Raw genomic sequence first — 26,176 nt, 5'->3', positions numbered from 1 at the left:
CCTCCTTCCCTCAGGTTAAAAAAAAAAGGATTTCTTAAGGGTTGCTGCCATCACCCCCAAGGAGACAACAACAACAGCTCTGAATCCAAATGTAAGCTGAGATGCGGGGAAATTTTATCAGGATGTTTGCAAGTTTAAAAAAAAAAAAAGGAAACCAAAATTTTCAAATGTCTATTGCAATCTGCTTGTTTGGAAAGACAGAAATCCGTAAGACGAACCAGACGATGGAGCAGATCATAGCTTGTCTTCCTGCCACCCATGTGCGTTTTTTCCAAATTTGTACACTAACCTTCGGTCAACCCGTTCCAGAATTCCTGTTTTGTAGTAGTACCTGTGAAAGACAGCAGAAGAGAAATGTGGGAAGCGTTTGCACCACAGGAAAACAACAGAACGTAAACACTCTCCTTATTCTTCTCAGGTGACAAGGCTGGTCTTTGGTTACCCTGGTGTTTTCACACCCTGTTATCAGCTTACACTTAAACCTTTCCCAGACACCCTGAAGCCTCAGCCTCACCACAGTTCAGTTCAAAACGTGTGTGTATGTGTGTGTGTGTGTGTATGTGTGACATGGCCCGGATTCACAGTGATTCCCGGGGAACGCTGCCAAGAACGAAAAGGATGGCGTGTCCACTTACAAACCCTAATCCCGCCAGTAACGAAGAACCAAAGTGTTGTATCATGACCTTTCAATTATCAAGAAAAAGGCTGCAAATACAACTTAATGTTCTATGGCTAGCCATTTTATATAACTGTGCCTGAAGGCTCACGGCATTTCATGCTATTAACTTACCTCAGAGCTCTGCTCAACTTTTCATACGTCATTCTGTCATTTTTCTTCCTTTGTCCCCACATCTTTGCCAGGGCTTCTGATTTAACCACCCGAAAAATACCTTGTTCCCTATCTTCCCATTCCAGAATACCACAGTTTTCTTCGGGAGATAGAAGCAGGTCACGCACAAATTCCCATAGATGAGAACTTTGGAGGCCTTTTGAAAAAAGAAATGTTACTCAATTTTTTTTTTTTAAGTTTTAGTTTTAAGGGAAGAGTTGTGCAACTGCTCATTCACCCATGAGAAATGCTGCTTTGTGGGGTTATTTTCCATCATTTTGATGGCATGCTTTACTCGGAACCTCACTAAGCTGTGAAATGTCTGTCTTGTAGTAGAGTAATTATGAAACACACACACAGGTACGCCAAAGTGACATAGACTAGCAACACTGTGGTTCATGGACTTTTCCTTGCTCTGTGGAACCATGGACTAATTCCTATGAAATTAATGAAATGATTGTCAACTAATTTTTTTCCTTCCTTCTGATGGGCACTGTGGTCGTATTAAGATCCCCACTAAGATCCCACAGTCACAACTGTCTGGGTGGGCCAATCTTAAGTTATATTTTTCATGAAAAGCTGGGATTTCTCTTGTTCCACTATATTGCGGTTACGACTGGTTCTGGAGTCCAGCTTCCTGGGATTGGGTCATGAATTCACCTCTGCCTAGGTCTGTCATCATAATCTCTCTAATGTCTGTAAAATGAGACAATAAGAGTTCCTACCTCATAGCAGCGGTTAGAGGATTATGATTTAATACATATCAAGTGGCTAGAACCAAGCCTGGCAGAATCATCTGCACTGGGTAGATCTTAGTTCAGGGACAGGCTAACAGAATTGCCAACTCATCGTGTTTTCTTTACTGTTGTCCCTGAGTACCTCAGTGGGAAGGGTCCCCCCATTGACCAGGACAAGTAAACCTTTATTTAACAGAGTTAGAGCACGGCTTCCTCATTTTAATTCTTGTAGTGCCATTTCCAAGTGAAAAAGAAATAGATGTAAATTTGATAACACTTATAAAAACCATGGTCAGTTACTTTACTACTTTCTTTGGGAAATAACCGGTCCCACTTACACACTCAGCTCCAAAGCTTATGAAAGCAGATTACTTTCTCTTGTGAATACTTTAAAGAAATTAGAAAGGAAAGGAGGTGTCCCTACACTTACTTGTTCGACTATGACTGTGACAGTCTTGACTTTTGATGCCACTTGTTTTCAAGCAACTCGAATCAGCATCTGAAATAGAATGATTTACAGCGGTAAGAAGGGATCTAGGGGCCACATTCGGACCTCAAATCACACCCAAATGAGCAGACATTAATTGAACACCTTTGTGGTAGAAGACACCATGATAGGCACTTTGGGTAATTAGTAGGTGGGGGGTGCAAAGATGCCTATGGCTCAGTTGTCTTTCAGGAGAGTTTGTGTTCAACGATGGGGACCTGCTCTATGCCAGGTTCTGGGCAATGTGCTGGGGATACAAGAGCAAACAGGACAGACTTGATCCCTGATCACATAGGATTTAAGGACTAATGGCCATGGTAAAACATAAATGAAACAAACAAATTGGCCATGGTTTTATGTGTTATGAGGGAAACGACATTGGATGGAGGGAAGTACCTACTTTAGATGGATGGCCCGGGAGGGCCTTGTGAAAAGGAGGCATTTACTCTGAGAGACAAAGGTGTGAAGGAGCCGCATGAGGAGGAGGGAGAGAGTATTTCAGCATGTGCAGGCCAAGCACAGAGAGAGGACCGAGGAAGCAGGTGTGTGGAGTGCCCAGGAGGGGGTGGAGGGGGATCGTCCCGGGGTAGGGGGCTACTGGCAGGTCATGTAGGGCCTTCTTTGCCGAACTTGGGATTTTAGTCTAAGAGTAAAATGAAGACTTTGGTGTTTGACAAGATTCACATTTTAAGGACATCTCTCTGGCTAGTGCATGGAGGACAGACTGGAAGGAACATAAGTAAAAGTGAAGAGACCAGTACCTAGGTCTGGGCCTGGCACATAGTAGGTGTTCAATAGATGTTTGTTGAATGAATGAATGAATGAATGGAAGGAGAAAGAAAGAGATGGATGAGGGAAGCAAGCAATTCAGGGCTTCAGATTTAGACACACTGGGTCGTCTGTTACCTAAACTTGTTACCTTAACCTCATTATCTTAACCTCTGAGCTTTTGTTTCTCCCGCCATAAAAAGGCTGTGGTACTAGGACTTGGCTTATAGGGTCATAGAAAAATTACCTGAGATGGTGTCTGTAAAGATTCCAGCACAGGACCTGGCTCATAGTAAGCACTCAATAAATGCCAGCTGCCATTATTATTATTGTACTGACTCTAACTGTGGCTAATTTTATATCCAGGTAAATGGCTTATGGGACACAATATCCCTTCCTAGCTCATCATCCTCCTAGACTGTGGGGAAGGCAGGCTGACAAATAGACGAGCATTTATAGGTGGAGACACAGACCCCTGAGAAAGGGGTGGTCAGGTCAAACTCACCGCTGCTTAGAAAAGACAGCAAGTGCCTGCCCTGGGTTCCAGCCTTGGGCCTCAGACTCAGGAATGGCCCATGGGCCTCCATGGGTTCGGCTCTTCTAGGGACTTTGCCTGGATTGGGCTTGGTGGTGAAAGCTGGGGCTGGCACCCCCACCCCCACCCTGTGACAGCAAATGGATGAGAGGAGATTCTATCAGAGCTGGGGACCTCTGTGGGAGCATTGTTCATGCGGAATGCAGAGCAGCTCCTGAGGGCATCTGGGCTCTGTGGGGGCACAGGGCACCTGCTTAAGCCCACCTGGCTTCCTGTACTAGAGCTCTGAATAAAAAGCCCTTGATTAACCAAATAATTTGAATCCTCCGTTGATTGCTTGGGACTTTAGGAAGAGAAAGAAAGAAATCATTAGAAACCATCTGTCTGTCTGCCCCTCAGCGTGCACCTCTCCGAGGAGTCACCATGTGCCCTGTCTTCTTTTTTGCAGATGAATGAGCTGAAGTTAGGGAGGAAAGGGGCCTGCCCAGGACCCGGAGCCTGGTCCACCAGCCAGAGCCTTTGCGTGGGGCTCAGTAACGAACAACAATCATCATGATCGTCTTTAAAAAAAATCAAAGCTCCAAAACTCCCTTTCCTAAACCTTCTCCACCTGCAAAACAGTGAGGATTAATATACAGAATGACCAAGTGAGGTCCCCCATCACCTTATAGTTATAAACTTGATCTGCTTTGGGAGCCCAGATTCTTTGTAGATACTATGAACCTCAAAGCCTCTAATGGTTACTAAGGATGATGATTATTGTTAATGAATGCCAGTTTTGGAGCTTTTGTGCTGCTGGCACGTGCCAGGTGCTTTGTATGTGATGTTTCTGGAACTCACACACCATGTTATAGATAGGGAAACTGGAATAGGCTAAGAAATTATAGACTCAAGCCCCAGGCTCCATCCCCTACATTTTCCCTGCTGTCTTCTCCTAATCTGTGCATATTTCAGACCATCAGCCTTTCAGTGTGGTCCTAAAAAAATGGTCAAGCCCATGTGCCCAACAGCAGCCTCAACAGAACCTTGGGAAGCTTGAACTTGGCTACTTACAGTCTTTGATGGCGGCCTTGGTCTCTTCAGCATCATTAAAGAAGGAGTAACCTGGCAGGGGGGTGGGTGTGGAAAGAAACGTACAAGTCATATCATGCAATCTTGGTTTCCCCCGGCCGGGCCCGGAGAAGACGCTAGGAAGACGGGGAGTGATTGTCCCCCTGTGGGGGAGTTTTATTTCAGAAGGGATCTTGGAGGCCACCTGGACTGTATGAGGTCACTGTGAAGCCACCACTGAGAGGCGACAATCTCCTTGTGTTTAAAGGCCACCTGAAAGCCCCAGGGCCAGGAGTCCCAGCAGCCTCTAAGATTTTCCAAGTGGGCACTGGGAAGTGAGTCCTGGCTTGTGGCCAGGAGGCCTGGGCTCCGAGTTGGGCGGGGCCACAGAACCCAAGGAGGCCTTGCCTGGTCGGTCACTGCGTCTCCGGGCTCGTGCTTCTCATTGGCAGCACGTGACAAAACCACCACTGAGCTCCCCTTTGGCTCTAGGAGTCTGTGCTCTGTGACTTGGCCTCTGATTCCTTGGGAGTTTCAATGCCTGTTGGATGCTGGTCAAAGGCGACAGTGGACCTAGCAGGCCGCCGGGTGCACAACCTGATATGAGGATTTGGGAGACGGCTGGGCCTTGGTTTGCTTCCCTGGAAAATGGGTGGGCTGGAGGTGAAATAGGAGTTTCAGATCATGTTTTCATGAAGTTGCACAGGCCGGAGGACACCTATTTTTTGTTGGGTGCCCAATGTGAGCCCTGATTTCCATTTACTAAGGAGATTGGAAAAGGGAGGGCACATTGTGACTTTATTCCTTGGGCCCTTCTCGGACTGGTTCTGGTTGGCCACAGCACCTCAGCTCTCTCTGCCCAAAGGGCTGCTGAGAACAGAGTGGGACTGGTGGGAAACTGTTCCTCTCCTCCTCCGCCGCGAAAGTCCCCCTTCCCCCTCTGCGCTCTGCCCTGCCTGCTGACCGCACCTTCCAGGGACCAGCATCCTGTGTTTTGGGGCCCTGAAATCCTACTGTAATGCCTACTGAGCCAGACAGCACGTCAGGCCCTAGGGCTCCCTTCAGCTCCTGTCTCTGTCAGAATGTGTTTATTTTGTCCTTGTCTGCCAGAGCCCTAATCTCTGGGGGTAATATAAGGCCTAAACTAGGTAACAACCAGTTCACCCTTCTATTTATTATCCAAAATGGATACACTTTGGAGAATGAAAGATAGGGCTAATGATAAGTATTCCAGGGTAATGGGTGAAAACAATGTGTCCTGGGCAGATTGGGACACTAAACTTTGGTTGCAATGCATATCTTTTAATACACATTAGCATTCCCATCTGAGGCATGGGAACGGAGGACTCTGAGGAGGGAGCAGAGGGTTTTACTGCTCAGCACGGTAACTGCCCTGGTCTAAAGTGCCTGCAATTCCACCATTCCAGGTGGCTTTGTGACTCCAGACATTGTCCGAATAAGAAGAGGCAACTTACGGCCTGTTTAGAAAGACGGTTTTTAGCTTATTCGTTCTGCTCAGACACTGAGGTAATGCGACCAGGGACAGGGTGTTATTTATTTTTTTTAAAAAACCAGTGCCAGGGAAGGGAGGTGCCTGAGCTGGGAGACCCCAGCACAGGGGCTGCTGGGGCATGTAGATGAACTTGACCGACCCGACATCGGCTACGGCTGGCAATGCCCACTGTGTTCTCTTCCCGGATGGAACCCCACCTCGCGGCCCTGGGATCCCTGTGCAAGGGCGTCCCTTGGGAAGGTTCTGAACGGAGCCCCACACTCCCTCCTGAGCTGCTGTGATTCGCTCAGACTGGCCTCTGCTCCCAGCTCCTGGCCGGTCACTGTCACTGGCGATAGTTAAGCAGAGACCAGACAACAGGGGATGGCAGGTCTGTTTGTCCCCTCTGTGACCCCGGAGGGCCGTGGCTCTCAGGGCAGAAGCTTAGCAGTGCCCGTCCTTAGCTCCACTGCCCTCAGCCAGTCGTGATCAGAGGAGGGCAAAGAATCCTAGACCCAGAAGTTCTCTGTGGTTTTCCCTTCAAACAGGAATCCCTGCCACGGCATGTCCATCAAGCAGGGGGTGACTAGACTGCTTGATTATCTCCAGAGACAGGGAGCTTCCTATCTTTGGTATCTTCTGAAGCAGCCCTTTCAAAAGAAGGTGCTAACTTTCTGAAAGATCTTTCCTAAACTTGAGTTGAGATGTGTTTTCTTTATTTTTAACGTTGCCTGCCTCGCGGTTGTATTCATGATGACAAGAACAGCTGTCATTCACTGCTCTTGTGTCCCTATCTGCTGTGCCAGGTAATATTTCACCGATTCCTGCCAAGAAGCCTGGGGTGGGGGGTGGTGTATCATCCCATCATACAGATGAGGCAGTGGGGATTCAGGGAGGCCCTATGGTTCCGAGGTGCTGGAACCAGGGCTGGGACGTGGGTCTTTCCGATCGCAAAGCCCTTGCTTTATACTGACTTTCCGTGACTCAGACCTGTTTGCTGAGTGACCTTGGAGAAGCCACGTCACCGCTTGGGACCTCTGTTCCTTTATCTGAGACCTGAGGATACAGAATTATATGGTCTGAAAAAACCTTTCCAGGTTTAACAAACTTGGCCTACCTTCTACTCTTGCAGAGTGGGTTGAAGCATTAAACCATGTGACTAGAGCCAACTTCTGGCTGTTCGGTCCTTGACCATCAAGAATGTGATGAAATAAAATGACAGTCTGACTCTTCTGGCAACAGGAAGGAAAGGGTCTAGTTAATTTCCTTTCCTTTCTGCTTATAAGCATAAAAGGTCAAACCTCTTTGGGTTCACCTGTTGTAGTTGCCAATCTTTCTGAACATAATGTATTATTTTGTTGTACCAGCCTGGGTCCTGGGTGGTCCCTGAATGCTTTTTTTCAGTTTGGCTTTTCTTTTTAAAAATGTACTCAACTCGCTTTCCTGTAACTTGTTCCCTTTTACCTACAGTCCCCAATTCTCACAAGAGGTTTTGGTTAACAAAAAGGTCCAGCGAGTGACATTTTGCTGTGGGAATCCCGTGGCAGGGAAGGACCTGACGAGGTCATTTGGCCCTGATCTGGGCCCCTCGCCAGGAGGCCTGACCCTCTGGACACCGACCTTGTGAGCGGATGTTCTGGAGGATGAAGTACAGGTACTCCCCACAGATGCCGGCCGCCTCGATGAACTCCTCCTGAGTCATGCTGCACAGCTGCAGGCCGCTGATGTTGAAGTGGCAGAAAGAGATGCAGTTGGTGTCTAGCTTGTACTGGTCGCAGCAGAACTGGAGCCATTCCCAGACTTGTCGCTTAGTCCAGTACTCGGGGTGGACGGATGTCCAGTAGGAGTCGCACGCTGCACCAGAGGAGAGAGAAGTGAGGGGTGGCGCCCCCTGGGAGATCCGGGGGAAGGCCCCCTGAAGGCGGCTCTGGTTCTATTAACATCCTCGTCCCTTGTTCAGTGAGCTGAAAGGGGCTCCAGCCCTGGGGTGTTCTGCTGGGGCCCAGGTCACCTTCTATTCTGCAGTAAAAACCAGAGGGGACTGGATCCTACGGGTGGACATTAGGGCAGGAGAGGGAATGAGAGGGCTGAGAAACCCAGTCATGGCTTGGGAGTGGCCAGGCCTAGTTTGGGTGCCTGGAAAGAGGGGAATTCGTGGAGGAGGAAAGAACAAGGCCCTCAGTGGTTCAGTTTCAGACAACACGGTGGCAAGAGCACAGGCTTTGGAGTCTGACAAGCCTGGTTCAAATCCTGCTTCTGCTGCTTGCTACTTGGGCTGCAGAGGAATTTAAGCCTCAGTGTCCTCATCTGTAAAATGAGGATAATATGCCCAACACACAGGGCTACTCTGTAGTTTGGAGTTAAAATGTACAGGCTGTGTGCTATGTAGAAAATTATCCATCAGTTCAATAGCTATGAAATGCCTACTGTGTGCCAGGCACCATTTGAAGCTGGTTTGATTCCCTCTGCTCTTAGGGACAGTTGCCAACACTAGCTATTGGTTTGTGCATGGTCTCCAGCCACCTTGTGCCAAGGGCCATGGGCTGTGGAGACGTTTGCCCCGCAGTCCAACAGACCTTGGACCACCATAGCAGACTCCTCCGGGGGTGGGGAGGAGTGATGGTTGTATTGCTGTTTTTGTGGTTTTGGGGGTGTTTTAAGGAATTTTTATCCGAAGACCAGTGCCCCTTCCCTTCCCTCTAGAGGACCCCTTTTCATACCCAGAGTGGGTGCCACCCTCTTGGGGAGGCTGGGAAGTGGCCGTGCCTGGCCTGGGGCTTGGATTCGGTGCTTAATGGCCCTGCCCCAGTGCCAGGGGAAGCAGAAAGAGTGGCAGCCACAGGATATGGAAGAGGTGAGGGACCACGTCAGGCTCTTTGACATAAATAACTCTTGCGGCTGCCATGGTACTCATTCATGTTTCATCCGTTCAATAAATGAGCTTCCATTTTCTTGTTGGTAACATGGGGATAATGAAAGCACCTATATCATAGAGTTGTTCTGTGGGTTGGATGTGTTAACACATATACAAGTACTTAGAACAGAGCCTGGCAGGTTTTAATGCTGTTATGAAGGTTATCACTAAACACCTACTATATGCAAAACAAAAAACTGTGTGTGAAGGCTTCATGGTAAATAAGAGGTTTGGTCCCTGTCCCCTGGGAGGTTGCAGGTGAGGAACCTGAGTCATGGAGGACTTGCCTAAGATCCCACAGCCAGTGTGCGGCAGAGCTGAGATTTGAACCCCAGTCTGAACTTGAAAGCCATTATTCTTCCCATTCCATCACACTTGTCCTCAGAGGCTCAGCACAGAGAGGAGATGAAATATGGAGACAGAAGCAGGGGCAGCCGGAGAGCGAGAGACAGAAAGAAGGCCCAAGGAGAAAGGCAGAGAGCCGACTGGCTCAGGCTGTGTGCACGGCAGGGAGGGTTATTCTGGAGTTAGTCTCCATAGCAGAGGGCAAGGAGGCTACTCCGATTACCCCTTTAAATGCTGCACTTGCTGCCACTGTCCCCAGCGGAGGTGCGGAGCTTCCAGGCCCAGGCAGGAGACGGGCTCTCTGCCATCTGGTGTCTGCTCCCTGGGCATCCACGTCAGCCTCTCCAGTTCCTCCAATTCTCCCAATAGGTACGACTGGACTATTCCAAAAGAAGAAAACTGAAGCTCCCTTTAAAACTCAGAGCCCTTCCAGAAATGTCTTTTCCTCCCCTAGAAGGGATTGGGGGACAGTCACACGTCATAGATTTGTTTTAATTTATTTTAAATTTTCATCCGAATTCTACATGCACATGGATCAAAGGTCGACATTGTGCCAGGAGGGTTGAGGCTGATGTCATTGCCTCTGCCCAGTGGGTGAGGAGAGCAAGGGGCACGAGTGGAGACGCCTCGCCTGGCTCCCTGACCAGCGGCCGGTGCAGGGCACCTAGTGACCAGCTGGGTTCCTGAGAAAATAATGCAGCCACTCCTGGGTTTGGTGTGTGCTTTTATCTGCTGATTTCTGACTTGAGTAAACCTAAGAAGGGCGCTTTCCTTCCCTGGTATTCTGATGAGAGATTTTTATGAGCCTTGAAATTCTTCCACCCTGGAACCCGAGCTAAGATCTGGCACAGATGGCTATCGGTGCCCTGCTGTTGGAGGACACAGCTTATTTCTTTTCACAGAAAGGTTTCTCCAAGTCTCCATCCTCCTCCTCTCTCCATTTCCACCCCCTCGTTATTTTCTTTGGCACTTGAAGAGGGCCATGTTGTTTCTGGAAGCCAAGAGGGCCTGAAGGATTCAGAGAAATGCCGGGGTGGGGGTGGGCGCTGACACGCGGGAGGTGTTGCTGGCACAGGCTCCCTTCTCCTCCGCTCTCTCCTTTGAATCTTGCCCACAGAGCAGGCTTTGTGTGTGGCTCCGGCCCCTGGAGGGAAGCCAGGGCCAGGGCTGAGCACGGCGGGCTTTCCTCACCAGGGGAGTCCTTCTGGCAACCCCCGGAGCTGAGAGGAAACCCCGGTTCTCAGGGACATGGGCGCTTCCGGGATGGGGCGTGTCTCCGGGGTCCCAGTTTTGCTATAATGAGGGCCACAGAGGTGAGGCTGACAGAGGTGAGGAAGGCCTGCTTCATCCCCTGCGACTCCCTCATGATGGCCTCCTGGCTCAGCGTCTTCCCTTTCCTGGCACGGGGTCTCCATCTGCCTTCTTGTAACTCATTTCCTGCTTATCCTCAAGACCACAGCTCAGGCCACCCTCTCAGAGTCTTCGTCTCCCTGCGGTGCCCTTCTCATTAGGATTCATACCCGCCTTGCTCCCCCTCCAGACCTGGAGCTCCGTGACACAGGGCCGCCTCTGCTTTGCTCCCTCACAGCCGGAAGTGCTCACAGCCCAGCCTAGCCCACTGTGAACGCTCGGTGAGGGTAACCGACCGGCTAAATGACCAGCGATTATTATTTCCACATTACGGTGAGGACACTGAGGTTCTGGGAGGTTATGGGGCTTGAATAAAGCCGCACACCTAGTCAGTAAGCAACTCTTCCTCCTTTGGGTGTGAAAATTTTCCATCATATCACTCTTCTTTGGTTGAGGAGGACCAAATTGGATACACATCTTAAAGACTGACTAAAAAAAGATTTGGACAGAGGCAGGTTTGACAAATCAGGAAAAGTGTAGAGAGACTGATAATGACAATATTTGCAACCCTAGTGAAGGACCTGAAGAAGACCCCTCTGCTACCTGGAAGAGATGAACTCATGGCAAGAAAAGAAAAGAAGTGGTGATACACTCACAGAATATGTTATCTTTACTAAGTTGTGTCATCTGGGAATATAAAGTGTTTTCCTTCATGCATCTACTGTTCATAAAATAATCTGGGAATATAAAGTGTTTTCCTTCATGCATCTACTGTTCATAAAATAATCTAAGCTTTTTGGAGAAGCTGAGGTGTGAGACCCTTCTGCATACGTCTACCAGTTGGAGACGGGTGGCATCCAGTACCGGGTAGACTTAATCCAAGCATCCACAGGCCACTATGGAGCAGGGCTTGTCAGCTCCTTTGAAGTCAGAAGTGGGTCAGGACACTTGTGTAAGGGCCAGCTGCACTGGGAAGAAGAACTGAGGAGCTAAGTTCATGCCAAGCGGACAGTTGCTGCCCGACTCCACTTGGCCGTTGCCATGTGGGAAGGTGGGCCCTGTGTTGCCAGGTCCAGATTGCTGTGTAAAGTCTCATGATTTTTAAGGGCTGGCAAGTAACTTAATTTTTAAAAAGCACTCTGAAGGCCAACTAATACACTTTCACAGGCTGGATCCTCCTGGAAGTGACTTTGTGGTGGAGAACTTCCCATGGTTTTGATATTATTGTTTAGAGTGGGCATGCTAAGAGTTTAATTTCTTTTTTTAGTTGAATAGTGTTTTCTTCAAATTGAAACTTATTTGGAAAAAGGCAGCACTGCTTTGCTGGGAGTTGAGGTGAAGGTGCTAGATGGCTTCCCCTTCGTAGCTCCAGAAGGGAGCTTGGAGATCCCTGTGTAGAACGTGAAACCAGGGCTGCTGCTATTTTGGATTCCCCTTAAAAGTTGAAAATGTACATGGTCTCACACTTAGGGGTCCTGCCTTCGTGGGGCTCATCTGTAAAATAGGAATAATAGGACCTCCTTCACTGTGTGCTTGGAAGGATTAAGTGAATCAAAACATGGAAAGCACTCAGAACAGAGTCAGGCACGTGGTAAGTGCTCATTAAATACCACCGACTTATAGTTGTTAATATTGGGGCTACCCAAACCACTACTTTAATTGGATTTCCTCAAATACTTCTAACATGTTTTTTTTTCTTCTCTCTCTCTCTCTTTCTCCCTCTGAGTGTGTTTAGGCCAGCAACTTTGTTCCTTTCCAGAGCTTTGGGTTTAATTTCTTTATGAAAAACAAAGATGTTATATTATTAGCCATGCTAACTTGTCCTTGTACTGCTTGCCTGAGTAAGCTGGCCAATGCGGTTCACAATATGGGGACACAGGTGGGTCTGTGTGACTTTGTAAAATGCTTCATGATCAGGACATGCTCCAGGCCCATGCTTCTGACACTGGGGTGGACGGGCAAGGGCCAAGCACCCAGAGTGGACAGTGGGTGACAGGAGTGAGGGATCACATGTTTGTCTTCAGCGGAGATGCCAGGGAGGGGGTCCATCATTAATCCCCCACCTCTGTTTTTTCTCACGGATACCTGATCTCTTCTCAGTCTCATGCAGAGCGTGTCAAAGAAATGCAGGTAAGTCCCCTCACCCTCTCTTTCAACTGGATGGCTGCCCCTAAGCCCTTCCTATTCAGAAATTTTGAAGCTAACACTGCTTGTAGTTTTGGAGCCTCACTTGAAGCAAGAATTTGGGGGAAGATTTTGACTTTTTACAAATTACAACAAAATATATATGCAGCAGAATGCAAAATCCGTGGATTGCAAAAGTAGCTTGAGCTTCGAGATTTGACTTGTGGCCTTAGATCCTCTGCAGGAGAACTTGACCTTTTTCCTCTGCTGATCGGGGAGCATAGATGGGAAAGTCTGCGAAGCTACATGAACCTGCCAGGCTGTTGCTCCCACCCTCCACTCTAGGCTTCCATCAACTGACCTGGAGAGAAAGGGGCCTTCCAATGGGAGTTGCAGGACTGTGTGGAGTAACTAAGCTTGGGCTGTGGAGATGGACCTTCCTGACTTGCAGTCCTGGCTCTTCAACTTATTAGCTGTGCAATCTTAACAAGGTTTCCTAACATCTCTGGACCTCAGCTTCCTTCATCTGTAAAAGAGGAATAATAGTAGTGCCTACCTCTTAGGAAGTTTGCTGTGAAAAAGGAAAAGAAATGGTGATTATAAAGAACTCAGCTCAGTTATCTGGACGATAGTAAGCTTTTGACATGTCACCTGTTAGTAGTTGTGTTTTGGGGACTACCTTTGTTCTCAGGGACATGAGGCCTTTCCTACAGGGGCCTCAGCCTAGTGGAGGGACAAGCAGAGCAAAGCGAGCCCTGGGACCAGGTAAAGGGAGACGGAGAGTCTGGATCAGAGGAGGCCCGGGTTAGACAGCTGGACCGTAATTAGCATGATTTATTAGCACTGGGAGTTGGGAAGTTTTTTGCCCAGGGCAACCAGTGAGTGAACTGGGTAGCGCGGGCACCATCAATTGCGGCTTTGTCACTGAAAGGAAGGACTTTATGAGGGGAAACCTGACAAGATAAATTGCTTCCAGGTTTCCTCCCAGAGCTGGTCTAGCCCCGTCCAATAGCCCTTCTTGGCTTTCCTTCTAAGCCTGTGGAATGACTTAGACAAGGAGATGGAAAAAAAGAAAACAAGCCTAGCCAGTGGCAGAAACTGGATGGAGAAAAGACAAGAAGGGATGGCTGGGCATCAGCAAAGGGCTGTGGGTGAGGGGGGGGTGGCGGGGGGGCGGGCGGTGGGGTGGCGGGGGGAGGAAGATGTGGGGCGGGGGTGTGGAGTACCGGAGCGTGGACAGCACCAGCCCTGGGTGGCCCCGGGGCCACAGCTGCCCAGAGAGCTCAGGCCTGTGCACGATGGGCCAGCGGTGGCCAATGTGAGCCCTCTCCTTGGGGGTGTTCTGGAATGCGACTACTGCCACAGAGCTCCCCGCAACCTTTCCAGCGATTTTGTATTTATTTATCTGCTTTTGATTGAGAAATCCTTACTCTTTCTTTTGCATGTGCTCTCAAACTTCTACACCTAGCACGTGAATCTTTCTTAGCAAAGCCTGCATAGGACCCAAATGCCTCCCTCCCTGATCCTCTGGATGTTAATACCCAAGATCGTGGGCCGTGCACCATTTTTCCAAGTTCTTTCTTCAAATAAAATCTCCCATTGTGTAATAATAGCTAACACATTTGCCACGCGCTTAGTGAGTGCCAATGGCTGCCACATTCTGAGCTTTTTCCTGCCACCCTCAACACAGTGCTAGGAGGTCCTAGATCATGCCATCCATTTTACAAAGTACATGGAGAAAGTAAGGCACAGAAGGGAGAAGCCCCTTTTCAAGGGAGACATGGCAGAGCTAAGAGTAGGTCGTAGAGGTATCCTCTCGCCATGGCCGCCAAGCCTTGGTAACCACTATGCAGTACTGTCCTCAGAATTACAGGATAGGAGCTTTGCCTGAGGGCGGAGATGGGGAGGAAGGAGCTGGAGGCTGGCCTTCTCGATTGTCATTCCAGGTTTCCAGGGACCTCCCAGGGACCCTGAACGCTGCCCAACCTGGAAACCTCGGCTGCGACGTGCAAACGCGATTCCAAAGCAAAGGGGGTGTGGCCACCTTGGCAAGCGGGGCGTGCGTGCGTGTGCGTGTGCGCAGGTATAGCTTGCGAATAGGGTCCCAGAAAGCAGGGGTGAAGCCAGGATACGTCACGGCTTGTTAGAGGTTTGGCTACTGGAACTTAATCGGAGAGGTGATCTTTTATAAATCTTATGGGCTTGTAAAATACAGACGGCCCCCCTTTGGTACATTTTTCCAGTATGTGGTGGGCCAAGATGAGTTAATGAAATTTTAGAGTATTTTGCAGTCGGACTGTCCAGTCCCAGCCTGCGGTGCAGCCACGCCAGAAGCACCTGCTTCAAAGAGCAGGCTGCCTTTGCAGAGCAGGTCACCTCTGTGGTCAGCGCCGCTTCAGCTGCCCCCTGCTAGAGCCATTGTGAAAAGGCTGTGAAACCAGCTGGGCTTCCTAACTAGGCTGAGTGTCTTTTCTTCTCTGCCCTCTCGTGGACATCATTTGTCTCGGGGGCACGTCATTTCTCTCTTTTTTTAATCTTCACCCAAGGATATGCCCATTGATTTTAGAGAGAGAAGGAGTGAGAGAGAGAGAGGAGAGAGAGAGAAGGAGAGAAACATCGATATGAGAGAAATATTAATTGGTTGCCTCCCATACGTGCCCTGACCGGGGACTGAACCCACAACATTTTGGTGTACGGGATGACACTTCAACCACCTGACCCACCTGGCCACAGAAGCACTTCATTTCTTTCTCCCTTTCTCTCCTTTTGGTATCTAAGCTGTCAAAAATTCTGAATTGGAAAGGTTGAGATCTGTGTCGCTTTTGTTCAATATGAAAGATGGAGAGAGGAGAGACAAAGCTTGTTTTCCATTAACTGGGAGTCATCAGCTGTTTCTGGCCACAGTGAGCACCTACTAAGTGCCCGGGGCTTTGCTACCCACTTGATAGGTGGACTCGGTCGGTCCCTCCAGCTGCAGGAGGCAGGTACTATCCCAGCTGGGGAAAGTATATCTCAGCAATGTTACATCAAACCTGCCCGAGGTCATGGGGCCGGTGCAAGGCAGAGCTAGCTGCTGGGATAACCCTGAATTCAAGACGGAATTTCCCATGAGGCAGGAGCGCTGTCCCAGAGCCTGCGGCCCACTAAGCACACGAAGTTTGCAGAGCAGCGTCCAGGGGTAAAGCTGGTTGTTTCTGGACATGTCCCTCTCCCCAGGGGCTTTTGCAGATGCTCAAACCAATGTGTTATCTCACTGGGTAAGAAAAAGATAGCAGGCACCTCGCGGCCTTTCTCCCACAGGTGGGGCTCTGAGGACAGCCACAGCTAGGAGGCCCGCTCAGTGCCAGGTGCTCGCTGGTACCACCCAGCTTCGACCTTTAGGAGGACAGAGACACTCAACTAAAATCCAGAGGCCCAGATGGTAAGTCAAAATTATCTCCATCAACCTCACGCCTAGGTGGGGATGTCTATTCTCTCAATGGGTGATGGAGGAAAAAGGCTACATCTGTGATATTGCCTGACGCAGGAATCAGAGAAGCTTCTGGAAGCGTTCCTAGAAATGACCTGAATCGATCCCTGATTACATTTGATGGAAATGAAGAAGCTTCTGACAGGAGAAATCTGTGTCTTTATATCTGAGAGTACTGGATTTAAACTACATTGGCAATCCTACTAGTAATCACTTAGGTTAACTCTTCCTTTTTTAAAAAAAATTGTGGTAAAATATACGTAACATAAAATTTACTATTTTAACACTTTAGTGGCATTAAGGACGTTCACATTGTCGTGCAGCCATTGCCACTGTCCATCTCCAGAACTTTTTCACTTTCCCTGCTTGAAACGAATCCTTCATTTTTAAACCCGACGGATGCTCGTTACGTGCCTGACTCTGTCCCAGGCATTTCACCCGTCTGTGAGGCAAGCATTAGTACCATCTCCACTTCACAGGTGAGAAAGCTGAGGCACAAGAGGTTAAGAGGGTGTCAAAGCCAGACTTTGCATTTAGGGTGCGTGGCTCCAAAGAGCAAGCTCTTGTGAAGACGACAGAGGCTGCTGCTCCTGGGCCTGAGACAGCACACGGGGCGGCGGTGGGGAGCAGTGGGGGCCATGCCCACTCGCCACGGCTCCAACGGCCTCCCTGCAGACGAGGCAGGAAGACGGGACGCCCAGGATGCAGGTCTGGGAGATGCCCGGTGGAGAGAAGGACTGGGAGCTGGGCCACCATCATGCAACACATGGAGCGGAGATGGGGATGGGAAAGCCTGCATTTTCGAGGGGAGAAAATCATATACATTTCTTATCACCTCTCTGGGGAACGAGGTGCTTCTGAGGCCCGAAGGAGAATTGTAATATGTATCCGAATGAATCAGGCTCCAATGCAATTATCTGGACCCTTCAGACGAGGGTGCAAAATGTCATATGTGCACGTATGTGCTTGGGGGCAGGTTGGGAGTGTGTGCAGGACTGAATTGCGCAGGCAAGTGCCCCGCGTCTGTCAGTGCAGCCGCGGCATCTGGCCCGGGGCAGGGGCTTCCTTGTGGTGGTGGACACTGCAGGCACCCTCGGAGGCCTGGCCGCTCCCGGCTCCTCCCTCAGGGAGTGCTGCCTCCTGACCCGGTCTCCTGACCTGAGGGTGGGCCTGCCAGGGCAAAGTGCACAGGGGTAAGGCTCTGTGAGGACTGACAGCTTGATTAGCCATTAATTGTATCACTGCTGTCCCCAAAGGGGGTGCACCTGCCTTGCTGTGGCCAGCCAAGTTTGCTGTGGTGTGCAGTCACCCAGGCACATGGGGACAGAGGTCCTCAGAGGGTTTGTGGGGCAAAGCTCGGCTGGCCTTCCTTTGGCACGGGATGTGCACAGGGCCCTATGCTTGCTTCTCAGGTGGAGAAAACCGGGCCCAGACAGGAGGAAGGGTGGGGAGGGCAGCCTGGGGGACAACAGGGGGACTCCTATGTGCCGAGCACTTGCTCATGCCAGACTGTGTGTTTCATACACTCTGGCTCCCTTAATCCTTACAGTCAGTCTCAACACCCCTGCTTTAGGGATAAGGAGATAGAATCTCAGAGAATAGCAGTAACATTACTATCAATAACCCAGCCTCCCACCATTTATAAGCTGACCATGTGGGATAGTTAAGAATGCAGGAGCTCCAGTCACCTTGCATGAAACTGAACCAAATGTGAGACCTTGGGTGAGTCACTTAGCCTTTCTGTGCCTTAGTTTCTTCATCTCTAAAGTGGGAATCATAATCGTTTGTTTCTCATAGGGCTTCCCCAAGGACGAGACGGGTGCTTGGCGCAGGGGCTGGTGCAGAGCTCGTATTCAGCCAACGTTAACTCCAACCAAAATTGAGCAATCACAGCACACTAGGCTCCCGGCTAAGGGTTTCTGTCTACTACTTTGTTTCAATATAATAACTCCAAGAGATTGGTCTTATCATCTGCATTTTACCTGACAGCAGAATGAGGCTCAGGAAGCTCAGTGGAATCCCCCAAGGCCACAGAGCTGGGAAGGTTGGGGTGAGGTTTCCAGTGCTTTTCTCTCTACAGAAGATGCCCTTCCTTCCACCCAGGCCTCCTGTGGCCCTCCGCCCTGATGCTGGGGACAGCTGGCATTTTCAGGCCCCTAGCATGGCTGTGTCACCTGCCTGAGGACAGTACCACTTCCAGCTCGTGCCAGCTCAGGTGGGCTTCTCCTGACGTACGTACCTGTCTGATGTTCGAAGGCAGGGTAATACTCTTCGTTGCTGAACAGATCAGTCCACGACATCAGAGGGTCGCAGAGGGACGCGTTGGGCAGGAAGGTGCTGTGTGTCACTGAGTCCAACATCACCCTGCAAAGGCAGGAGAGCCTGTGAGGAGGCGGATGACCCCCGGAAGCCACACTGCAGGACCCCCTGCAGGCCACCATGGTTGTAATATGACAGCGAGCAGTTACAAACAGGCAGCCTCCTCAGAGACAGGCCTCCTTCTAAGTGCTTTGTATGATGACATAATTAATCCTCATCATATCCCGTGCGGTTTGCACATTTATTCCCATTTCATAGATGAGGAAACTGAGACAGAAGGGCTGAGACAATTGTCTATGTAATACAGCCAGTAAGTGGCAAAACTGGGATTTGAGGATGGAGGCTCTTATTATGTAATATTGCCTCTTTCCTTACTTTTCCTATTCACTCACACCTGACCTCTGAACTCTGGCTTATCATGCCTAATGATATGCTTCTGAAAACAGGGCAGGAGTTGCTACAAATGAGCGTACCCCCGAAGCCTTATCTACAATTCAGAAATCTGAGAGCTCTGAAACCAAGTGTGAGTGTGTCTTTGGTGCAAACTTGTTTCCTGGCAAAACACAGTCCTGAATGGATATTGTATACTTTTACATACTGTTCTATAAATGCTACATCTATACGAATATAAACAATATACTATACATACACATATATAGATTATGTATACAACTATATACTATACATAAACATATAAACTATATATACAGTATATATTTTGGTAACTATAGTTCCAATTTCATTTATTCTACTTAACGAATATTTATGTGATATACTGCAGGAATGCCAATGCGTGTAAGCGGTACTAGAAGAAACACCTAGGGAGGGGTAGTCTGTATTTTGCTGTATGTACACTGACTGTATATCCTCCCTAATGCCTGAAGAACTGTGAATTCTGCAGCACCCCCAGCCCCAGGGGTTTGGATAAGAGTGTGAGGGCCTGTGATAATTGTGACACACCTTTGGATCCATGCTGAGCACTTTGGTACTTTACACTCATGGTCTCCTCAGAACAACCGCTCCGAGACAGGTTCTGGTAGTGGTTCTGTTTTACAGATGAGGAGCGGACACCCAGGCAATCCAGGTAACGTGCCCTGAACCCCCTCGCTGGCAGGTGGTGCGTCTGGGTGACAGCTCAGGTCTGTGTGTTTAAGGAGTCACGACCCCGACGGCTGTGCTCTCATCCCTGCTCACGCTGGCATGCGGGACACTTTGGGAGACCAAATGGCCAGGTGACTGGTCCAGGCCGGGGCCCCGCGCTTGCCCATTCTTGCCCATCAGACCCATCTTTCGAGGTTCTTGCTGCTGCTTCCCATATTCCCATGATTCATCCTTGGTGGATTAGAAGTCTGTCTTCCTGACTTCTCTTTTCTTATTATTGAACCAACGTTGAGGAGATAAGGTGGTTGTACCCCCCTTTTGCACGGAAGACCCCACAGCTCAAGGTCATACAGCTGTCAGTGTCAGAGCGAAGACTAGACTCTGGGTCTTGGGCTCTTAGGCACATGGAATTTTAGGATGGTCAGGAGCTTTTCAATCATCTAGTCCAGTGTTCCTCAACTTTAGTCATTTGCCTACTGGCACAATAAATTACTTAATACATTAAAAAAAAATCAACCTTTTTGTTTGAACAGAAATATATTTTTAAAAGGAAAATTTTGTATCGCCACTATAAATGAAAAGTCAGTGTTTATTAACATAGGTAAAAATGAAGACAAAAGCATATAAATAAAAATTGTTCATCCATGCGCCACCTAAACTGGAGGTTAGTGAACAACCACCTACAGGTCCAATCCAGCTCACCACCTGGTTTTGAATGGCCTGCAGCTAAAAATGATTTTTTACATTTTTAAATGGTTACATATTAAAGGGTTATGTAGGTAGCTACATAATATTCTTGATTTTGCCTTTTGGCCCACAAAACCTAAACTATTTACTCTCTGACTCTTTAAGTAAGAATTTGCCTACCCTGGACCAGATTCATCTCAGGTGTGTTTCATGCGTGGCGTGCGTACCACGTGCTGGAAAGTACTGAGACTCCCATCCCTTCCCTCACGCTGCCATTCGAGACGCGAGAAAGGTAAGGCCCAGGGAATTTGTGTAACTCACTTCAGGTCACAGAGCCAGTTGGTGGCAATGTTACATTGTATGTAGAAAGTTCTTAAGTTTTTTCACTCTCAGCCCATCAGCTTCCCTTTCTAAAAACATTCATGATCACATCACCCACACATACATCATCATCACCATCAAATGTTCATGAGAATGGTGCTACTAACCTAGATAAACTACCAAGTTCAAATTCTCACACGTAGGCACCGTTTCTGTGCCATCAATGAAGGGACCCTACAGGGAACCTCCTTCCTGATGTGCGCAGAGGGTTAACGTTTCGGGAGGATTATCGTGTTCACGGATCTGCCCCTGGGAGCCGTATCAAACAGAGGTCAAGGCTGCCTGCATTTGGACTCTGATTTTCCCACGGATTGACTGGTTTTATATCCTGAGCGGGAGGCAGAATGCAGAAGGATGGGGGTAGGAGGTTATGAGAAAGGGCGGAGCCTCTGGAGCCTAAAGCCCCTTCTGCCTTCTGGAATCCACACCAGGGAAGTTCCCCCAAGTGAGAGCGCAAAGTGAAAATGGCCCCCGCCCTTCTGGGCCAGAGGTGCAGAAAAGTGAGGAGAGGACCGCAGACCTCCGCCACGGTCTTCATGTGGCGCTCAGAGAAAGGAGAGGTGGACTCCACAAGGAAGAAAATAGAAAACTGCCCCCAGGTCTTCAACGTCAGGTAGAAATCCTCCCGATACAAAACACCAGCCCTGGCTGGTGTGACACAGTGGATTGAGTGCCGGCCCACGAACCAAAGGTCGCTGGTTTGATTCCCAGTCAGGGCACATGCTTGAGTTGCAGGACAGATCCCTAATGGGGGGTGCGCAAGAGGCAACCACACATTGATGTTTCTCTCCCTTTCTTCCTCCCTCCTTTCCCCTCTGTCTAAAAATAAAAATTAAAAAAAAAACAAACCCCAAACAAACAAACAAACAAAAGAACACCACCATAGGAATGAGCACTCCCTCAGCTACGCATGACAAAGAGCTCTCAAAAGTCAATTGGTCAATTAAATGTGGTCATATAAAAATTAGGGATATTTTTGATCAATAGGATATTTACCTCCTTTAAGAATTTTTTCCCCCCTTACACGGCCCACTCACTTGCTCTGTAATCTCTAGTTTTGTACACAGTGCTGTATGTATCTGATTCCCTTTGGTAATTTCCTCCTATCACCAATGATGTGTGTATCTATTTAGTTTTCTTAAAGGGCTCTCTCACTCAGCTGTACAGGGCTGTTTTTCTTCTGTAATCATTTCTTGCTTTTTGGGAAAATGTCTTTATAAAAGCAGCAGAAGGGTTTGATGTGTGTGTGTGTGTGTGTGTGTGTGTGTGCATGTGTGTTTTGCTATTGCAGTACTTAGGGTATTACTAACTCCGGGCTCCCCATGGAAGACCCTGGCCCCTTAGCCAGCACACTCTAGGTGTGAGAGTTCAAGAATAATGGTGGCTTTGTATTCAGTAGCTGAGCTCCTTAGGCCTTCTAGGGTCCTTGCAATAACTGAACATTTTTGCTCTTAAGATTTCTTTAATGTAGGTAGAACAGGGTGGGTGGGTAAAAATAGCTGTTTGGGGCCCCATTTTTCCGTGCGGACATCGAGGCCCAGAGATAGGTAGGCCCAGGCCTGAAGTCAGCCCATGCATTCCCAACGGGGGAGACACTAACCCCAGAGGGAAAGAATCTGGTTGCTGGGGGCGGGGGGTGTCAAAAAAATCTTAGATGTTATCATCATGTTTCACAACCCTCCAAAGGGTTACAATACATTAACAATTTACAGTATTTCTATGGTATTAACATTTCATGGAGGGTGAGGTGCAGGGAGACGATTAAGAAAAAATTATCTAAAAAGGCTTCTTAGTGAGAGCAATAATGAATAATGAATAATGGAAGGTCCTAGGGTTGCTGCTGTTCTAGCCACACATTTTTGTTTTTCGCTGGTTCATCCTCATGGAAAGGGCACTGGGCGGGGAGTCACGATTATGCCTCTTGCACCCCTCCAAACCTCAATTCCTCATCTACTAAATGAACACCCTGACGAGGTAGACTCCAGGCTGTGTCCGAGCACCGTGATTTTCTTCAGGCGCCCACCCAATTGCGCTGACATACCCCAACCCGTCTACACATCCCCATATGCATGTACATTGGTTATATTTGGATATTTCAGTCAGGCAAGCCTGTCAAACCACTACAAACAGAGGCTAAAGGCCCACCCACTTTCCTCTTCTCCCTTTCCTTCTATGCCCACTCCTTCCAGCAGTGGATGCTGGATATGCTCTGCCTGGCTAGCCAGCCCCCTTCAGCATTCTGGCCCCTCACTCAACAGACCCACATGTCGCCACAGAGCCATCAACAAACCCACAGCTGTTAGAATCAGTTTCCCCCACGTTCTAGCTGCCTCGTAAGTAGGAAAGGTTCAAGCACAACCCATGCAAGGGGGAGGAATCAGGTGTGTTCCCTTCCACACACAAGAAAGGCTGGCCACAGGTACCTTTCACAATGAGAGCACGATGGCATGGAGGCTGAGGTCCCCGATGACTCCAGGGGCTTCCTCCCCCTTCTGAGAGCCGGCTCACTCACCAAGTGTGCACAGGGTGGGTCCGCACAGTCCGAGGGACAGGCCTGTGGGCTCCTTGCCCCGCACGAGGCAGCAGTTGCAGGTGTGGTGCCCATGGCTTGAGCAGCCAGGCCTCTCTGCTCAGCCTTCCAGAGAGAAAGGGGAAGGAGCAAACCACCCAGCCTTGGCCAGTTGGTCCGAGGAGGAAAATTCCTTCCTGACCCTGGCAGAGATCATCAACTTCACTCTGGGCATGTGACCAAAAATTCACCCAATTAAGCATCTACACATTGGCTGCTTATGTACCAAAACACCACCGGGCAGAACGAGGCCATCAGGATATGAACCATGGGGAAGGGGGCCAGGGAGAGCCTTCTCCCGTCCCACATCTGAGCAGCTCTTTGGGAAGAAACATGGTTTTCCTCCTTCCAACCTTCCGTGACACCAGAATGTCCCCTGGGTCCCAAGCCCTGCAGGCAAGGCAGGGTCAATTTCCCATTCTTTGGATGTCCCAACGAAGGGACACATGAAGGAAAACCCAGTGGACTATTTCGACACTTGCTGTTAAGGATTGTGGGTTGGGTGCTTGAGTGTTTGTTCTTCTGGGAGAAACCAGGGCAGCTGTGAGAACTGCCTTGCTGACGTCTTGCCAAGAGATTCCTCATTTTCCTTTCGCTTGCACAGGGAGTTTGCTAGTTTGCTTGTTTTTGGCTGTTTTTCTGAAGGTCCAGCAAAGACCCACAGAAGGTATGCCATATAGTTTCCCATGGGCTCTATTGCAAAGCTCATTGGTTGTGTATTAAACCCATTGGGGGTTCAATCTTACCTCTGTTCCCGCAGGCACAAAACATGGACCCATTTCTTACTACTCAGCCTGCCAAAATGATTTTTGTTTCATTCAAGATGTGGCGCACAAAAATCCATGACCCTCTCTGAGCTTATCTCTGAAATGGGGGTTTTAACATGGAATCCTCAGCCTCACCTGAGGATTTAATAAAATCAGGTAATAGATGTGGGGGACGGGGCATAACACGTACATTCATTTCCAGAGAGGGGAAAATCAGTCATTATCAATGTATCTAAAAGGTTGCTACTCAGGTAACTTGTGAGAAAAGAAGACAATAAAACTGTGGAAATTCCTGCTGAGAACACCTTGAATCATGAAAAACATTGTCACAGAGAACATGAGGACTCAGAATTAAGCTTTCACTCAGGGTGGCAAACAACTCCTCTCCATGGGTCTTTGGCTAAAACACGAAGCTGTCTCTCTAAGTCACTTTAACTTTCTAGGCCTCAGTTTCCTCTTCTTTAAAATGAGGGGTTTGTACCTAATGGTCTCCGGCTTCTTTTCCAGATTATAAAATTCTTAGCGCAACCAAAGGTGGGTCCCCAGCCTTCAGGTAAAGCAGGAAGCATGTGCCACCAGGGGCTGCCAGCAGGGGGCGAATGAACAAGAACCGCTCCCGCCCCCCACCCTGCCTCGCACACTGCAGTCTTTGAAAAGGTCTGAGATTACAGTGGAAAAAACCTAACCATTGCTTTTCTGGAAAGATTGTATACTTTCCAGAAGTAGATTAAGTGTGGTGTGAGGGGGCAAAAATTTTTTTAAAGCTATTATGTACAGATGAATTTCTGGGAAAAAAAAAAAAAAAAAAAAAGAAGCAGCAGCCCCAAACTGTAATAAGGCAGCTTATATTCTCTGTATCAAGGGGGATCTGTGAGCAGGCCAAGAAGGAAAGGAGGAGTTTAGCCGCGGGTGGGGGGCTTTCCTTGAAGCTGAATATTTTTTTTTGGTGTAAAATTCGGCTTTCCTCCCTGAAGAGAACTTTAGGAAGGGTAGGGAACTGAGTGCCTGTCCGCATTCTCCCTCAGTTCCCCTTGGTGTAGTCAAGTGATCCTGAGGGAGTGGGGTCTGTGGGGGGCGGGGTGGCCACACAGCCCGAGGAAGCAGAAGTGTCCCTCTCAGGCAAGCGGTTGTTAAATCGCAGTGGAGCGGCTCCCGGGAGGCACTGTGACTGATGGAACGGGCAGAAGGGCTGGCCGCCTGGAGCTGGAGACCATTGGCGAACAGACCCAGGCCCCGGCCCAAGCCTCTAAGCCCTGACACCCCTTCCAGTTCATCCAAAAGAGCAAAGAAAAGGTGCTTACGTGACAACAGCGCTGACTAGGTCCAAAGAGGAGGCTTTCAAGGCAAGAGAAGGCAGGCGCTCCCAGCACCAGCGCACGCACGGTGGAAATAAGGCACCTGTAGCCTTGTGATATAAGTAACACCTACAGACAGGTCCGTTTGGTTTTTCAGGTTTACGCACAGCCCCTTTGATGACGGTGACATACAGTGTGACACGGCTCCTTGGGTGGGGGGGGGGGGGACGGTTCTCACGTGCAGAAAGTTTACCTTTATCCTGCTTTTGTGCCCAGCTCACCACCCTCCCTCCTGGCGCAGGGGACTCGGTAAACAAGCAGAGAATTCTTGCCTCCGGGAGCTTTGCGCCATCCTGCTATCCCGTGTTGGCCGGGGATTTTCATTCGGGCGAGCTGGCCGGGAAGCTCTCAAATGCAGCCTGGTGCCTGTCTCTGAGGCTCCCTCCTGGCTTGGCGGAGTCCCGCATTTCGTGTAGTAGGTCATTCTCCCCCTTTCCCACCCGGGTGGTGAGGAGGAAGGACAGGATGGGGCAGCGGTTAAGAACACAGGCTTTGCAGCGAGGTGGCTTTGGATTCAAACTCGAGGTCCATCATTGTCTAGCTGTGTCACCTTGGATAACTTAATTAGCTTGTCTGAGCTGCATCACTCTGATGCAAATAATAGTACCTCCCCACTGGGTAGCTGTGAGGGTCACCTGAGGTAATGCAGGTGAAGCAACGAAGAAGCCCTTTGTTAGCTATTATGGCCATCGCCTTTTCCTTGATGGAGCGTGGTAGCCCGAAACCTCCTTCTCTACTATTTCCTCCAACCGTATGCCTTTGGACCAAGCAAGGGGAACTGGCTTGTAGAACCACTGTTGGGCCCTTCTTCTACTTTTGCACTCAAAACATCAGGAGGGCATTGAACACGTTAACGTATTCAACTCCTAGCATCTCTGGATGTAATGAGCCACGTGA

The 26,176-nt window shown here is 49.1% G+C and overlaps 1 protein-coding gene across 1 annotated transcript; it reads right to left on the bottom strand.

Annotated features, from left to right (window-relative positions):
* Positions 1-189: 189 nt before the first annotated feature.
* On the bottom strand, positions 190-25,327 carry ELF5 (E74 like ETS transcription factor 5). Its single transcript, XM_054585924.1, has 7 exons — positions 25,226-25,327; positions 18,340-18,464; positions 7,519-7,752; positions 4,410-4,460; positions 1,997-2,065; positions 791-986; positions 190-331 (listed from the first exon to the last, which is right to left on the bottom strand). Exons 2-7 carry the CDS (start codon positions 18,458-18,460, stop codon positions 235-237), a joined length of 768 nt encoding a protein of 255 aa, XP_054441899.1. The 5' UTR covers positions 18,461-18,464; positions 25,226-25,327; the 3' UTR covers positions 190-234.
* Between the last annotated feature and the right edge of the window lie 849 nt (positions 25,328-26,176).

Source organism: Pteronotus mesoamericanus, unplaced genomic scaffold (genome assembly GCF_021234165.1).
Source record: "Pteronotus mesoamericanus isolate MK-2021 breed Mesoamerican mustached bat unplaced genomic scaffold, CSHL_Meso_final contig_90, whole genome shotgun sequence".
NCBI lineage: Eukaryota > Metazoa > Chordata > Mammalia > Chiroptera > Mormoopidae > Pteronotus > Pteronotus mesoamericanus.
The sequence above is the reverse complement of the archived record's forward strand: the minus strand, read 5'-3'. Positions and strand labels throughout refer to the sequence as shown.